Source organism: Scardinius erythrophthalmus (assembly GCF_964197995.2).
Source record: "Scardinius erythrophthalmus genome assembly, chromosome: 8".
NCBI classification, from domain to species: Eukaryota; Metazoa; Chordata; class Actinopteri; order Cypriniformes; family Leuciscidae; genus Scardinius; species Scardinius erythrophthalmus.
The window spans coordinates 31,069,425-31,085,614 of record NC_138228.1 but is presented as its reverse complement, the minus strand read 5'-3'; the positions used below and the strand labels follow the sequence as shown (position 1 = coordinate 31,085,614).

General features: G+C 39.9%; 1 protein-coding gene across 2 annotated transcripts in view; it reads left to right on the top strand.

Annotated features, from left to right (window-relative positions):
• The first annotated feature begins 11,339 nt into the window (after positions 1 to 11,339).
• The window catches only part of dhx36 (DEAH (Asp-Glu-Ala-His) box polypeptide 36), a 237,501-nt gene continuing 232,650 nt past the window's right edge, over positions 11,340 to 16,190 (top strand). For both annotated transcript variants that reach the window (XM_081372075.1, XM_081372074.1), the window contains exons 1-6: positions 11,340 to 11,809; positions 12,367 to 12,506; positions 12,629 to 12,860; positions 12,959 to 12,997; positions 14,445 to 14,615; positions 15,328 to 15,407. In XM_081372075.1, coding sequence (XP_081228201.1) covers positions 11,570 to 11,809; positions 12,367 to 12,506; positions 12,629 to 12,860; positions 12,959 to 12,997; positions 14,445 to 14,615; positions 15,328 to 15,407 — 902 coding nt within the window. In that variant the 5' untranslated portion in view covers positions 11,340 to 11,569. The remainder of the gene's footprint in view (positions 11,810 to 12,366; positions 12,507 to 12,628; positions 12,861 to 12,958; positions 12,998 to 14,444; positions 14,616 to 15,327; positions 15,408 to 16,190) is intronic.

The window sequence follows — 16,190 nt, the reverse complement described above, 5'->3', positions numbered from 1 at the left end:
ACACAATTCATTTATTTGATGAATAATCCAGCAAACTCACTGTGAAACTTTCACCAAAACTTAACATCCCAAATGATGCTAACACACTGGCAGGATGGTGTCTTGTTACAGGAAACACAGGGGGGTTTACGACCAAAAGGTATGTGGCTGCATGTGTAAGAGAGAGACAATGGGGGGACAGAAACAATCTTCCATGCAAACTTCGCTGCATTAATCAGAAACTAACTGATCTAGAAATGAACGTGCATCCCAGAAACTGTGTGAATGATTGTGATGTTTTGTGTCCTATTATGTATACACCATAGTATGTATTTTATTATACAACATTGTAACTTTACCTGTATCATGGCTCCTATCAAATTAATCCTCATTTGATAACTCACGCTTTGATGTACATCACCTTCTCTTAGAATGCAGTGTGGATTTGTTATATCTAGCTGAGTATTAATGAACAGAAAAAGAGGGCTTGAGACAGCGTTGTAAATCTTTCCCACAAAGGAAACTCCCGCCAGAAATTCCCTGTTTCTGATTGGTTCAAGGCGTGCCTTTTGGTTAAGCTTTAAAAGGCCCTTCCGTTAGTCCTGCCGCTCTCTCTTCTCAACGCTTCTCATCCGACAACAAGGCAGCTTCTGCTGTTACTGGGGGAGGGGCTGGACCCCTTCCCCCCCCCCACTTGGGCCCAGCTCCCTGGGCCCAAACAGGCCTGAGCAATGCCTGCCATGCTTTCATACTCCAAAAAGGGAGTCAGACTTTTCTTCAATCTAGAAAACAACTGCAACTTTACCATCACTGACTCAACGATCCACTCCTGGTCTTCAAGCCAGGACAGCAGGCTTCGACTCACAACAGCCATGTGCTCGAAGCCACCATGCTTTTCTTCAAGGCCTTAGACCCATCAACGAATCCAATCCAATCCAAGAATTTTCCACGATTACAACTGCCATGCAAGTATTCTTTGATGAGATTGCTATGAAATAAGCTGATGGTTTTTTTTTTTCATTTCTTTCCATACTGAAATAGATCGTATTCTAGTTCTATTTCCTGTTTCCGGTTCCACATAACTCACCCCTTTACCTATGCATGTATGTATGGATGTATGAATGTATTTATGTTTGTTTAGTGTTAGTTATGTTTGTGATTTAGTTAATAAAACTTGTGCACAATTATGAATTTGGTTTCTGATCCTCTGTTTGCATACAAAGTCCCTTTTACGATTTTGATCTTGCTACATGCTAATTGCTGTACATAAGGAATAATTATTTTTCAGTGACCATGAACAATACATTTTCCTTAGAATAAATGAATAATCAAAGAGTTCGTTGGAACTGATTAATTGATTGTAATATTAATTTGGCTTACCTCAAAGTTAATCTAATTAACTGACCAAAATATTAATAATTAATCATAACTGGTAATTATGGATTATTATTAATATTTCCCCTTTGAGCTAATATTATTACATATGGTGGAGAATCTTGGGAATTGTATTAAACATTGTATGCAAGCAGACATTAATCAATCATATGTTGTCCCATAAGTTTTTATTAACATCTCATACATGCACGTACAAGTTTCTGATAAAATCAGCAAAACTATTGCTTGAATATGCCTTCCTACGAATGGCAGAAAGTTTCTCAATGCTATTATGCATGTTTAAATCGTACAATAAGAAACTTCTGATTTTAGCGAAGAAATCCTAATTTCAGATATAAATCGAGCGTAAGCCTTCTCTGACGAAGAAATCTCAGATTAGCCGCCGGTATAAATGGTTCCTGATATTAGCAAAGCAACCCTAATTTCAGTTCTAAAGTGATCGTAAGCCTTCTCTGACGAAGAAATCTCAGATTAGCCGCACGTATAGATGGTACCAGAACAAATTAGTCTGAGATGGGCGAAGAAATCCCCATTTTCAGCAATTTTTAAGGTGTTTGAGCGATGTTCCTCCTCACCGATTTAAGGCCTTATTATTATTCGTCACGTCATTGTATTCATATTAAACTGCTAAACCGCACATATGAAACAATCGCGTCGATTTAGTGGTATAAATTCTAGCATAGCTAACTAGGAATTTGCCATTGTCTGTGAAAGAACGGTGCTGTTTGATTTGTGAAAGAATCACTTACATGCAACGTCATGTGTCTAAACTAGACAATCTCTGACTCAGTGCAAACCTTCAGCACAATGCGAACGCTGCTCCGTTCGACTTGTGTTGCTGGTTGGCAGTGTGTCTGAAGTGCGAGCAGGCACTTCTGTTTACGTGAAGAACAGCACCAATCTCACAGACCACTTGTGTAAACAAGTGAATGCGTGTAGCCAAAGCCAGCTCGCTAGCAACCCTACGCGCATACAAGCCCCTTTACCTCGAGTGATAGCTTTTAGCACTGACTAAAACTTAGACACGTGCGAGCGTAAAGTGTAACCTTTAAACCAAAGACTACAGACTTTGGACCTTGGCCCTTGAAACAAAGGGGTAGTGTTTTGAACACAAGAGTCAAAGCTTCTCGAGGCTTTGAATCAATGGAGTCAATTGCATCACAAATGATTCTTTGTTTTGAAGCGCCCTCTTTGGCGACCCCTGCTGGTCAGAACAGTGTAAGTGCAGAGAACTCAGCGTAATGAAACACCTTTAACAAACCAATCGCAAAGGTTTGATCAAAGGTGTAAGCATGTTATAGCAACGCACAAACTATCTAATACTATGAGGTGTCTTTTAAGGCACAATAATTGAATAAACTGTAGGGCTCGTTTATGAAAGAGACTATTAAATTCGCCTCTTCCTTTTATCAAATGCGTCATTAAATGTGTACGAATCTATAAAGTGATACAAGATCACATAGAAATCAAATACACATTGTTTCACGAACCGTTGAAATTTAGAATAATTTCTAAATATCTATGACGCGCAACGAGCCCGTTTACTGAAATCCTGTGACTTTAACAGTCTGATACATGCTCAGAATCACTGATTTGAGACAAATGATTCACACCGGTTTCCGAGCTTCACGAAGCACGTATCATAGGCGGTTTAAACTACTCCGCCCTCTCTCTATTTCTGTCTCTCTCTCTCTCTCTCTCGACCCCCCCCCCCCCCCCCCCTTTTTTTGGTTTCACTTTAGTTGAAACCCAGATACCTTGGTTTTATTTGTGTTTCATTTATTTCGACTTAAGTCTACCCCTATTTTATTTTGTGTATTTACACCTGATGAGCCTGAATATTCCTATTCAGTTATGTTGAATATAATTAAATTTGAGATTTAATTAAATCAATTTGCTTATTCAATTTCTCTTTAAGTTACCAGGGCTATGAGGACAATCCCTGTTTACTTTTGATTTTGATTTTATTCAATTTATTTACTTACATTATTTCAGCCTGAATTTCCATATTCAGCTAAATAAAGTTTAACTAAATTTGAGATTTAACTAAATCAATTGTTTCCCTTTCCTTTGGTTTTGAGCTATAAGGACATTCTACCTTTACTTATACCTTATCTTAGGTACTTCCTATCGACATCTTCCCTCTCTCTATAGGATTACAGTAATTATAGCAACTGTTGTTTCTGTAACGACCCAGGTCATTAGAATCCTAACCCCTGTCTGTGCTTTAACCCTCCTCACTCCTTAGCACCAAGTTAAGTACATGAAGTACGGTTAACGTAAACGCACAGTAGGCAAAAGACAGAACGGGAGACACTTCCCGCTGTTTCTTCTTCTTTTGACCTTTTTGTCTGATGTTTGATGTGTCCCTGCTAGCTTCGTCTAACAGCAGCTTAACCCATACGTGACACCTGTTTACCAATGTCTCCTAGCTAAACTTAAATAGGTAGAACACACCTTCCCTTCCCTTTCGGATTTCTATTGTTTCTATTTTGTTTTTCTCTATTTGCTACTCTCGTAGTAAAACGTGAAAAGAACCATCAGTTTTGAGTAATAGTTTTAGGACATGTAAAAGGCCAGTCATTAGTCAATGCTGCTTAAAGCACATCAACTTGAATACTCAAAACCCTTTTGTTGTGTGCTCACCAACACTAAATTTAATGGCCCACAGAGCCACCTCTGTAGAAACTTGCATTGGCCTTTGTCACTCCTCTCTTGTGTTCCCACAAAGTATGCCAGTAGGCCTCAGACATCCAGCCCTGCCACCCACCAGAACCACCTGGAGACCGGCAGAGCCACGTCCTCGACATCCTCCAGCCTGAAGCAGACAACGACCTGCCGAGGCAGAGAAGGGAACCGTTAGACGACAACGAAAGCGGACGTCTGACACCCAGCCTGAGTCACCAAGAGCTGACCAGCATCATCTTCTCCTTAGCCACGCTCCCTCAGGCCTTAAACAGGAGGTAAATGAACTTAAAAAAACTGGTTGAGCTCAAAGAGAGACACTAAAGCCATCAGTGTCCACTCAGGGCTGAAGTCCAAACACTGACTCAACGATGCTGCAACATTATAGACAAACAGAATGTGACCCTGAACAGAACTGAAACAGTCCAACCACCTGCAAATGGACTTCACATAAACTTCTAAAGTTTGCTAAAGCTAAACTTCACATCAGCCGCATAAGCTCCCCCAGCCCTGTACAAAGGGGGGGAGGAGTCAAACCCTTGGCTCGACAGTCACCCGCCAGTGTCCTGTGAGCCTCTGCAGGCGCAGAGGAAAAGGTTTAATTCAGACAAACCCTGAAACGACACATGAAGCGATGCTCCAAGAACCTTTTTCTCCAAAACCAGTTAGTCACCATTCCTGGCAGCTCCATGCAATGCCCACTCAACAATGTGTGACCTGACGCAGAATGCCTTTAACACACGAGGCCTCATCAGAAAGGGTTCATAAACCCCACTGACTTTGAACTGCAAAGATCAGAAGACACACAGCCCGACCATAATGCAAACCGCTGCTACAAAGTTCATAGTCAGCATAGGACATAGGACTTTTAAAGTAGATGAAAATGTGTGCTCAAAAGAAGCAGGAAGCGGCATTAGTAAAATTAGAATTTTACTGACTTAAAGAAAATCTTGAATGCATACGTAAGCCCAACGCGCCAACAGACTATGCACTGCTTTCGAACCATACAGACATTTGATCATTGCAATCCAAATAGGATACAACCTGCAATACGCACTTTGATCACTAGTTACTGGCTTGTTTAAGTGCAGATAAAACGATAGCTGTAATCGACATCTCTACTAAGAATAAAAAGTCATAGATTTTTAACTAGTATCGGCAATTTCAGCATTAAAGCTTAAGTCTGTTTGACAAAGGAAGCTCAACTCAGCGGCATGCTGTGCCGGTATTTATTATTCTGCCTTGACTGGAGAAATCCAAAGTGCAGCATTGTTTAATCTGTTCGGACGAAGAAATCTCAGTACAGTGTTATATACACGTAGACTTGGGTGATGTCCCCTCCTTTCTACAAGGTAAAGGCCTTACAAATTATTGTTAGATTGATGTAATTCATCTAGATTTTGGGCTGCATCTACAAGCAGAGCTACTTAGTGATCAAGATTGTTTCACTCGCTGAAAGGCAATATTTATGCATGAGATGGACGTAACCTTGTATGCTTAGACAAGCTTTAACTTACAGCAAATCCATTTCCTCACTTTTTAAACAAGTAGAAGAAGTTGTTTAAAGTAAAGAGAAGCATTACACAAGTAAAAGTTTCAAATGCCAAACCACATTTGCATTTTACTGAATGTAACATCAAGTTTTGGAAAGACTCAAAGTATAGGCGCCACATTTTAACTTGTTTAAACATGTATGACTCATTTCAAATGTACAGACATTCGTCATAGACTGTTGAATTGCTCTGACATGGTTCCCTTGACAACGACTTGTCACAGGAAGTGCAAACGCATAACGTCATATTGTAAACAAATCAGCCTAGATGGCTAAGCCAACCTAACCTAGCGTCCGTTCAGCTTAGACCAAGCTAAATAATAACTGCTACAGTTAGCGGTTAGCATCATTTACTTGAAGCCTTTTTCTACAGCTTTTGCTGTGCACAGTGCAAAGTTTAGCCACTCGTGCTATTGATTATTCCCAATTTCAGATGATTCCTGCTGTTTTTATCACTTATTTAAGTCCTTTTTATTTATTATTTTACTTTGATAATAGCCGTCAGCTATTCACTTGTCTATTCTTTCATTTATTTGATTTATTTACATTTCCCCTCTTGTTCTAATGTGGTTCCAGTCCCCATAGGGCCCAGAAAGGAACCAGAGACACCTTTATTTGTGATTTTGTTTATTTTCAACAAGTGCACTCATTTTTATGACCCTGCAAAACAAGTAATCTCAACGATTACTAGGGCATAACTATAGTCCTGAGGATTGATAATAAGCATAATCTGAATAGGAAAACTGTCCTTTTCCTACTATCATTCACTTCGCCAAGCCCGTTGTGAACAACCAGTTAAGTCCAGAGAAATAATTTAGCCATAAGAACCATCTTAAGTCATTTATTTCCTCTTGGCTTATGCCCTTTTCAAAAAAAAGGTCTACTAACACTAACACCCACAGCTAAGATGATAAGGGTACAAGACACACTTGACAAGCTACACATAAACACCTAGCTTTTTGCTACATACCTAGCTAACCTATCAAACCTTAGCTCTGAACTCTTTAGGTGTCATGCATTAGCCTCTCACCCCTAGGGTGTCAAAAATGTCGCAGATCCTCTGTTCAATCTGACCCTAACCAGACAGGAGACCGAAAGAACTGACAAGCCCTCACAAGGAACACTGTTCCACCAAGGCTGCTGACATCCTACAGCACCAGAGCCAAACGTGACTGAACCTTGAGAGAAGAGGACCAACGACCCATGACCCAAGCCAGAGTTATAGCCTCACCAGGCTGATCAAGAGTATCATCTCCTTACCCCACCTTTTGGGTGGGAAACAGAAGGTACACAACCTTCTATAAAGATCACAGCGTCCCACAAGGAGCCTCACACACCAGCTAGAGACTGAGTTTCAAACCAGATTCAACGCAGCTGGACTGAGCATGCCCAGCACCAGCGCAGAACTGTCCAGACAACCCAGGTAACAGCCAAGCCCTTGGAGAAGCCATGGATGACAGCACCCTCCACCTGCAAACACCACAGGATGACCAACGGCTGTCAACGACAACATCCTCCTCCACACCATTCACACAGGTGTCAATCGGAGGCTCCACAAGGACAGCTGGACACACCTGACTCAGAGCTACAGGAGCTGCTGACGCACGCTAACCAACTCCTGAGGAGTCCTGTAAAGTACAAGCATCTGACTCCTTGCCTACCCCAGCTTAGGCAAGCTCACATCAACACCGCCATAAGGACGGAGCAACCCTTCAGTCCTTCAGTCCTTCAGACTACCTTCTGACCTCCTGCCACCAGCACTGGGTCGGCCTGAAAACCTCTCTATGCTACATAGAGCCCTAACCACTTCCTGCAACCACAAGCAAACACCTGCCCCGAAACTAATTGACTTCAGAATGACAGGTGACACCCTGTCATGGCACCTGCTGCACCGACACCTGCGGCACCAACTCAAAGACCTGTATTTGGATACTGTCTACATCACCTGATGGAACGACCACCGCTCCAGGAAACACCAGCAACCAGAGGCCACCATGGCCTTCCAGCCTGGTATGACAGAGGTGTGTCTGATCCTTCCGCACCTTAAACGTCGCTCGTGGTTGTCCTTGAGAGGGACAACAACAATCGAAAGGGGGGAAATATGTAGCGTCTGGACCAATCGGACACACACAATTCATTTATTTGATGAATAATCCAGCAAACTCACTGTGAAACTTTCACCAAAACTTAACATCCCAAATGATGCTAACACACTGGCAGGATGGTGTCTTGTTACAGGAAACACAGGGGGGTTTACGACCAAAAGGTATGTGGCTGCATGTGTAAGAGAGAGACAATGGGGGGACAGAAACAATCTTCCATGCAAACTTCGCTGCATTAATCAGAAACTAACTGATCTAGAAATGAACGTGCATCCCAGAAACTGTGTGAATGATTGTGATGTTTTGTGTCCTATTATGTATACACCATAGTATGTATTTTATTATACAACATTGTAACTTTACCTGTATCATGGCTCCTATCAAATTAATCCTCATTTGATAACTCACGCTTTGATGTACATCACCTTCTCTTAGAATGCAGTGTGGATTTGTTATATCTAGCTGAGTATTAATGAACAGAAAAAGAGGGCTTGAGACAGCGTTGTAAATCTTTCCCACAAAGGAAACTCCCGCCAGAAATTCCCTGTTTCTGATTGGTTCAAGGCGTGCCTTTTGGTTAAGCTTTAAAAGGCCCTTCCGTTAGTCCTGCCGCTCTCTCTTCTCAACGCTTCTCATCCGACAACAAGGCAGCTTCTGCTGTTACTGGGGGAGGGGCTGGACCCCTTCCCCCCCCCACTTGGGCCCAGCTCCCTGGGCCCAAACAGGCCTGAGCAATGCCTGCCATGCTTTCATACTCCAAAAAGGGAGTCAGACTTTTCTTCAATCTAGAAAACAACTGCAACTTTACCATCACTGACTCAACGATCCACTCCTGGTCTTCAAGCCAGGACAGCAGGCTTCGACTCACAACAGCCATGTGCTCGAAGCCACCATGCTTTTCTTCAAGGCCTTAGACCCATCAACGAATCCAATCCAATCCAAGAATTTTCCACGATTACAACTGCCATGCAAGTATTCTTTGATGAGATTGCTATGAAATAAGCTGATGGTTTTTTTTTTCATTTCTTTCCATACTGAAATAGATCGTATTCTAGTTCTATTTCCTGTTTCCGGTTCCACATAACTCACCCCTTTACCTATGCATGTATGTATGGATGTATGAATGTATTTATGTTTGTTTAGTGTTAGTTATGTTTGTGATTTAGTTAATAAAACTTGTGCACAATTATGAATTTGGTTTCTGATCCTCTGTTTGCATACAAAGTCCCTTTTACGATTTTGATCTTGCTACATGCTAATTGCTGTACATAAGGAATAATTATTTTTCAGTGACCATGAACAATACATTTTCCTTAGAATAAATGAATAATCAAAGAGTTCGTTGGAACTGATTAATTGATTGTAATATTAATTTGGCTTACCTCAAAGTTAATCTAATTAACTGACCAAAATATTAATAATTAATCATAACTGGTAATTATGGATTATTATTAATATTTCCCCTTTGAGCTAATATTATTACAATATATAAAGAGTATAAATGTTTTATTTGAATATTGTTGTGGACAATGAACTATATGTTTCAAAAGATAATCAATGCTGTTTTTTAAAGTTTATACATTTTACACATTTTCTTGAAAACACAATTCAAGGTATGAGTGTGTGTTTGTGCTAGAATGTGCGGACATGAGAGAGAAAGAGGAAGAGAAAGAATGGTGGGTGTAGGTTCATTTAATAATGTTATACATATTCAGTGTTGCCAACTTTGCAACCAGCAACTGTTTGGTTTTGGGTGAACTATCTCTTTAAGAACAAGCGGCAGCATGATTATTATTAGGGCTACTGTCTCTGTAAGAACTGCACGCGACGCGTCTAATATACACGCATATATGACAAGCAGATTTTAATTAATTTTCTCTGTTTGCTTTCACTTTAGACATAACCAACTTTGTTTATGTAAACATTGTCTGTATTTGACAGTATTAGCGCAATATAAGAGTCCAGTAACAGGCTTTTAGTGCATGTGCGCGTCGAGTGTACGCGCTCAGTAAAGCGCATATTTGAACAGCGCATCAGCAGCGAATGACATGTTTAACCGGCAAGGCTTTAAAGCACATGCAAATAATGAACTTTTGTGAACTGCAGTGTCCCGTTCCTCTGCGTTAACATTTGATGTGAATATACGTCGTGCTGCAGTGTAGCATAGATGAAGGCGCCGCAACTGATAAAATGCGCAGTTGTAAGACTTTCCCTCTCTGCCGTGCGTGCGCGCGCTATCGGTTGGTTTGGACGACAGTCTCGCATGCGTGCTCGCTCTAGGTTCTGGGAGATTTTTAACTAATTTGCGCCATAACTAGTGGTCCATCCAGTAGTTAAGAGCCTGAATTGTTTATAGTAATTCTGAAATTTAGTGCACATGAGTGAAAAAAAAAATACAGCACAGAAGAATGTCTATTTTTGCGTGAGATTTCTTTGTTGAGCGTGAGAGAGATTGAGGCTGAATGCGTGACTGTCACGCGAGATGCGTGAGAGTTGGCAACCCTGCATATTTCATGATGGGGTCTCGAAGCTTCTGTAGGATAAGTCCTCCGCACCTTCCCCACGCAGTTCTCCCACAACGCCACAGGGTTCTAATTAGCTCCCTGCCTTTTGTTAAAACAGTCGCTGTTTAAGCTCCCTGTTAATCCCTGTCTGTACTGCTGCCTTTTAAACAAGACACCGTTGACAATATGAGCAGAGGCCAATTAGAGTATAAGCATTAGGATAATTGCCTGAAGTCTTCATGCTTAAAGGCAGTAAACACACAGCTCTTTTTTTTGCTGTAGGCTACGATACTGCAGGAAAGCAAGAGACAATAACTTCTCTTAGACTTGAAAGGTTTCTATAAGATTACACCAACAATGGAGATGCTAAGAGAACATAATTAGTGTTCCCGGGTCTTGAGATGAACATTAAACCTTTATGATACTGCCTTTTCTGTTTAGGAAAACTGCATTTTTTTTTCCTCTGGAAAAAAAGTTTTTTTCAAGAGGTAGGCTATACGTTTTCCCTCCATTTGGTTACATCATGTTCAACCACAACGGTTAATGATTTTATTCCAGTTGATAGTGGGATAAAACAGGATTTTTCATGGATGTTTCAGGAAGGTGAGGTGATCCTCTGATGCATTCATATTTTTCATATAGCCTACATACTATAAATTGTCAGATCCACACTTATTTCTTTTATGTTATATAATCACTGTTTGACTGCTTGTTCACTTTGTTGTTCCCTGATTATTCATCTGTATCATTTGTGTTATTTGTCAATATTATGTAAAGTGTCCTTGGGTTCTTGAAAGGCGCTATATTAAATAAAACACATTATTATTATTGGGCACTTTTCTGTTTGTCAGACTGGGAGACCTGTTAACCCCCCCCCCCCCTGGGTTTTTTTCCAGGTGAATAATATAATATTAAAAAGAATTGAGATTATAAATAAATAAAAAGATTACGTATATTATTTTTATTTTATGATTTTTTTTTCTGTCATATGAAGGCCTACCTGTGATTTGATTAGGATGTAGATGAGTAAAGTCAGTAAAAAAAAGAAAAGAAAAAAAAAAGAAGTCACAGCAGCGCCGCTTGAATTTTTGATTTATAGCGCATGCGCAGCCGGAACCAATCGCATACCATTGCGTCAATATTAGTCGCCTCGGTTTTACCTTTTCGTCATATGTGTACGACATTTCCGATGTTTGAGAAAATATCGTTATGTTGGACTGTAGTACGTAGTGATAAATGACAATCAGAGGCATCATAACACTTTATCATCTTTAAACCGGCATCAGAGTTGCAGCAGCTGCTCTGGTTCATATGATCGCTGAGCGGTGCTATATTAACGTTAGTCCGGCGGCATGAATCATGGGTACGGTAATAGACGCGGTTGGAGAGGAGGGGGTCGGCGGTTCGGAGATGGAGGGTCCAAGTGGGATGGAGGGGCTGGCTCCAGTGGGGGTGCAGAAGAACAAGGACATGGAGGAGGAGGAGGAAGAGGAGGAAGAGGCAAACATCCACCTCATTTAAAGGGTCGAGAAATTGGACTGTGGTATGCCAAATGGGGCGGCATTAAAAGATCTGATGCAGAGAGGAAATCTGTGAGTAGTAGACGGTTACTATGATGTCAGATTGTTTGTTTATAAAATATGTTGAATTATAGGCTAGTACTTGGTAATGTGTTGTCTGAGATTGACAGCTATATGAGTCAGTGGCATAATATTGATGTTTGTGAGACATTTTATTATGGGCGAAACAAATGTACAGACCATTTCTGAACTTAATTAAACACCTTTTTATTATTAACTTTATACGATTGTGGCTGATTTTCATCACCAATTGGTCAAAGTCATTCTAAAAATTTGTAATAAAGTAAGATTTTGTAAGAAATGCATAATCGAGAACAATTTATGTTTGTCTACTAAACAAATTTCAAGCATTTAAGCAAAAGTCTTTAGATCTAATGGATTAAGATCATGAGAAAGTCGAATGTGCTGAAACATTTGTTGGGTAGCCTATATCAATATAATGTGTATGAGTGGGACTATTTTTTGCAACACTATTTAAAACAGTCTGGGAAAATGTTTATTTGACCAAACAATATCTATATGATATGATTGTGCATATTTTAAGACTGAGAATGGTTGTGTCATTTTAGAGGGCAGTTGTTCAAATGGATGAATCACGAGAGCAGCACATTACTCAGTTGCTGAATTTTGTCCAAAGAGATCCGGGCAGAGACGGGCATCCCTCCACGTCTCAGAGCTGGAGGGTGAAGGAGGAGCCCAGTGGCCACAGGTGCAAAACAATATTGTACAATCATCTGGGTCCACATAGTCATTGAAATCATGGACATGTCAAGGTATTTTAAAATTTTATTTTCCGTAATTATGCTTAACGAAATTGTGTATGCGTTCCAGTTACTTTGACGGAGATGATCCTCCGGAATCGCAGAACATTGTGAAAGTGCCAAAAATTGAGCCTAAAGAAGAGAAATGGGAGAATGAGCTGGGAGCAAATGTGAAAGAGGAGCTTAATGACGCTGACCTGGAATACTTATTCCAGGATGTTGTGCGGAAACCCTCGCTGGATGAGGAGCTCAAGAAAGATCAGGAGAAGAAAAAAGATAACGCTAGATACATTGATATGCTGGTGAGACAGACAGAAAACTATTCACTAACTCTTCATGTCAAAAAAAGAAAAGCGCTTTTACCCACAACTTTGTTTTAATGTGGCATTTCCTTTTTCAGAAATTCAGAGAGAAGCTACCTTCTTATGGGATGAGAGAGGTAAATGTCACCTTTTGTGATTCATATGCAGTTATATCACTGTAAAATTTGCTGTAAAACACTGGCAGCTGTGGTTGTGGTTATGACAATGTTTCCATTTTTACAGCATGCCTGTATATTTTACAAATTATAACCATATATGTCATTAGGTGGTATAATGTTAATATACCTACTTTAACTACCAACATCTGCCTTTGTACCCTAAAGTCCCCCTGTAGTCAATAATTGTAACCCTTAAAACTCATCTTTGATCACCAAAATGACATATTTAAAAGTTTTGTTCCTCTAAAAATAAATTCTTCATGCCTTAAAATAGTTTAAATGTAACTCTACACCAGGGGTGCCCAATCCTGCTCCTGCCGATCGACTGTCCTGCACAGTTCATCACAGTTCATCTCCAACCCTAATCAAACACACCTGCCTTTAATTTTCAAGTGATCCTGAAGACCTTAATTTGTTGCTTCAGGTGTGTTTGATTAGGTTTGGAGATGAACTGTGCAGGACAGTCGATCGGCAGGAGCAGGATTGGGCACCCCTGCTCTACATCCTTGCCTCATGTGGTTATATGAATATGCAAATTAGCCCCGCCTCCATTCACTCACACCAGCTTAGAGATCCACTCGTTGACAATCACACGTTGTCGTGATTGGTTACAATGTAGTTTGTGATGTCAGAAACACCAGTGATTTCAAACCGCATTTTTGAGTCTATCTTTGGTTCACTACAGTTTTAAGGAGAAAATACTCCGCAATGGTGTTGATTTATGAATTTGCACATGGTTTGTCTTAAAGCATATTAAAAACATTACATAGACATATAAACAACGTTAAAAGCTTGATTTTCACCACAGTGGGACTGTAAAATATACCGATAACCACCACAATAATACAGGTGGCACAATAGAAAGCCACATGATGAGTCAGAGTTAATCTTAAAGTAGTCTGTTCATAAAACATGGTCAAGACTGTGCACAGGGTCATACACGCGAAGACAAAAAAACATCAGGGAAACACATGACACTAGAATAACGCAATAAACATGAACTAAATAACATTAAATGTAACACAAAACACACTAATGTATGTAACTGATAACAAAAATAAGAAAGGACTAAATTATTTATAATAATTTAATCATATGTGATGTGTAACTCAGGGACTTCTTATGGTAATTCATAGTTTTTACTTGCTAAAACCATACATTTGACTGTATTTTACAGTAAAAGGTAATGGGATGTTAAATCATTTACAGTTTTTCACCGTAATATGTAAGGTAACTTAACATTTTTGTACTGTTTTTTTTTTTTTTACAGCGTAATAATTATGTTGTTACGTCTCTTTTAGTCTTTAGTTTTAATATGAAGAAGCATTTTAGTTCGCTGATCACCCAGTGAATTTTTACTATTTTTAGTTCTCTCATGCACCATTCTGTTTTTGTCTTACTGTAGGAGCTGGTTAAACTGATCAGTGCTAACCAGGTACTGGTAGTCAGTGGAGAGACAGGCTGTGGTAAGACCACCCAGGTCACTCAGTTCATCCTTGATGACTTCATCCAGAGGGGCATGGGCTCTCTCTGCAGGGTGGTTTGCACGCAGCCACGGCGTATCAGTGCCATATCTGTAAGTAAAAGCATTATTCAATTTTAACCTGTTTTTTCTCTAAACTTTTCCCCGGACACCCTTGCACTCTCTTGCAGTTTGAAAACCCTGGCCTGCGTTAGATGGTCCTCCAGGACAGGTCACATGATCTGTCAGAAATCATTCTAAGATGCTGATCTGGTGCCCAAGAAACATTTCCTATAAATGATGAAAACATTTTTACTGCTAAATATTTTAATACATATTTTTTCTAGATTCTTTTATTTAATAGAAAGTTCAGAAGAACAGCGTTTAGTCCTATTTGAAATATAACTCTTTTGTAATATTATAAATGTCTTTTTACTGTCACTTTTGATCAATTTAATGTGCATCGTTGCTGAATAAAAGGTATTAATTTCTTTAAAAACCTTTGAACTGTATTCTATTCCCTTTCCTGATGATTCAGCTTTTTTTATATATATAACACCATGATCTCTAACATGGGGCAAAAGTTGTCACAGGACCAGTCACAAGCCATATAGATACTTTCAAGTTCAGTATACATTGCAGAAATGAAATATAATTAGGCCTCTTTGTTTTCGTTCTTTCTCCTTGATTTGATTTGATTGATTTGAACTTCATTAAAAAGCAGCATATCTGATCCCACTCTTCCTACCTAATTTGTAGAGTGTCTGTGGTCCCACTAAACTTTTCTATTTAAGGTGTGAGATTGAAAGTAAGTGCCTTTGTTTAGGTTGCAGAGAGAGTGGCTTCAGAAAGGGCAGAGCCGGTGGGAGAAGGGAAGTCCTGTGGGTATCAGATCCGTCTGCAGAGGTAAGTGAATCAGATCTGCAAGTCATTCTTAATCCTGTAATCCCCATCCCGGTTCTATGGAGGCTATTCTTTTATAACAGAGTTCTGGCAGATGGGTGAATTCTTTTTTCTCCAAGTTTAATTTTGCCTGTCAGAAAGTTTGAAATTCTCTTTCTCACCTGGCCAGAAACCCTAGCTAATTTATGCTTCGCATACAGTTGGTACTCAACCAGAATAATACGGTGGCGGTCAAATTGGGGATGTGTATTTGCTGCCTTTTAACAAACCTAAACAAAAATAACCTAAACAATATAGCCGCAAGAAGCAATTCGGGGCCAAGCCCGAAGGCATCGCAAGCACTGCAAGTACAGCAAGCACATCAAGCACAGCAGCACAGCAAGTACTGTAAGCAAAGTAGTACAGCAAGCACAGCAATACATCAAGCACAGCAAGCATTTAAAAACAACAAGCATTGTAAGAGCACAGCAAATACATCAAGCAAAAAGTACAGCAAGTACTGTAAGCACAGCAGCTAAGTAAGCACAGCACAGCAAGCATTTAAGCACATATGAGAACAAACATAGTGACAGTCGACTTAAAGTCATTTCTAGGGAACGGTAGCAAATCTAAAAAATCTGTTCAGTCATTTCTGTGTGGCTCGGTCCAAAGATCATCTGAGCCAATTTCCGTAAGAATCGGGTAAAATTTGAACGAGATGTAGCGAATAAACTGAATACTGTACTTTTCAAAATGGCCTCTACTGTAATGGGCAGAGTCTTTATGTATGTAAGATGTTGAATGTGA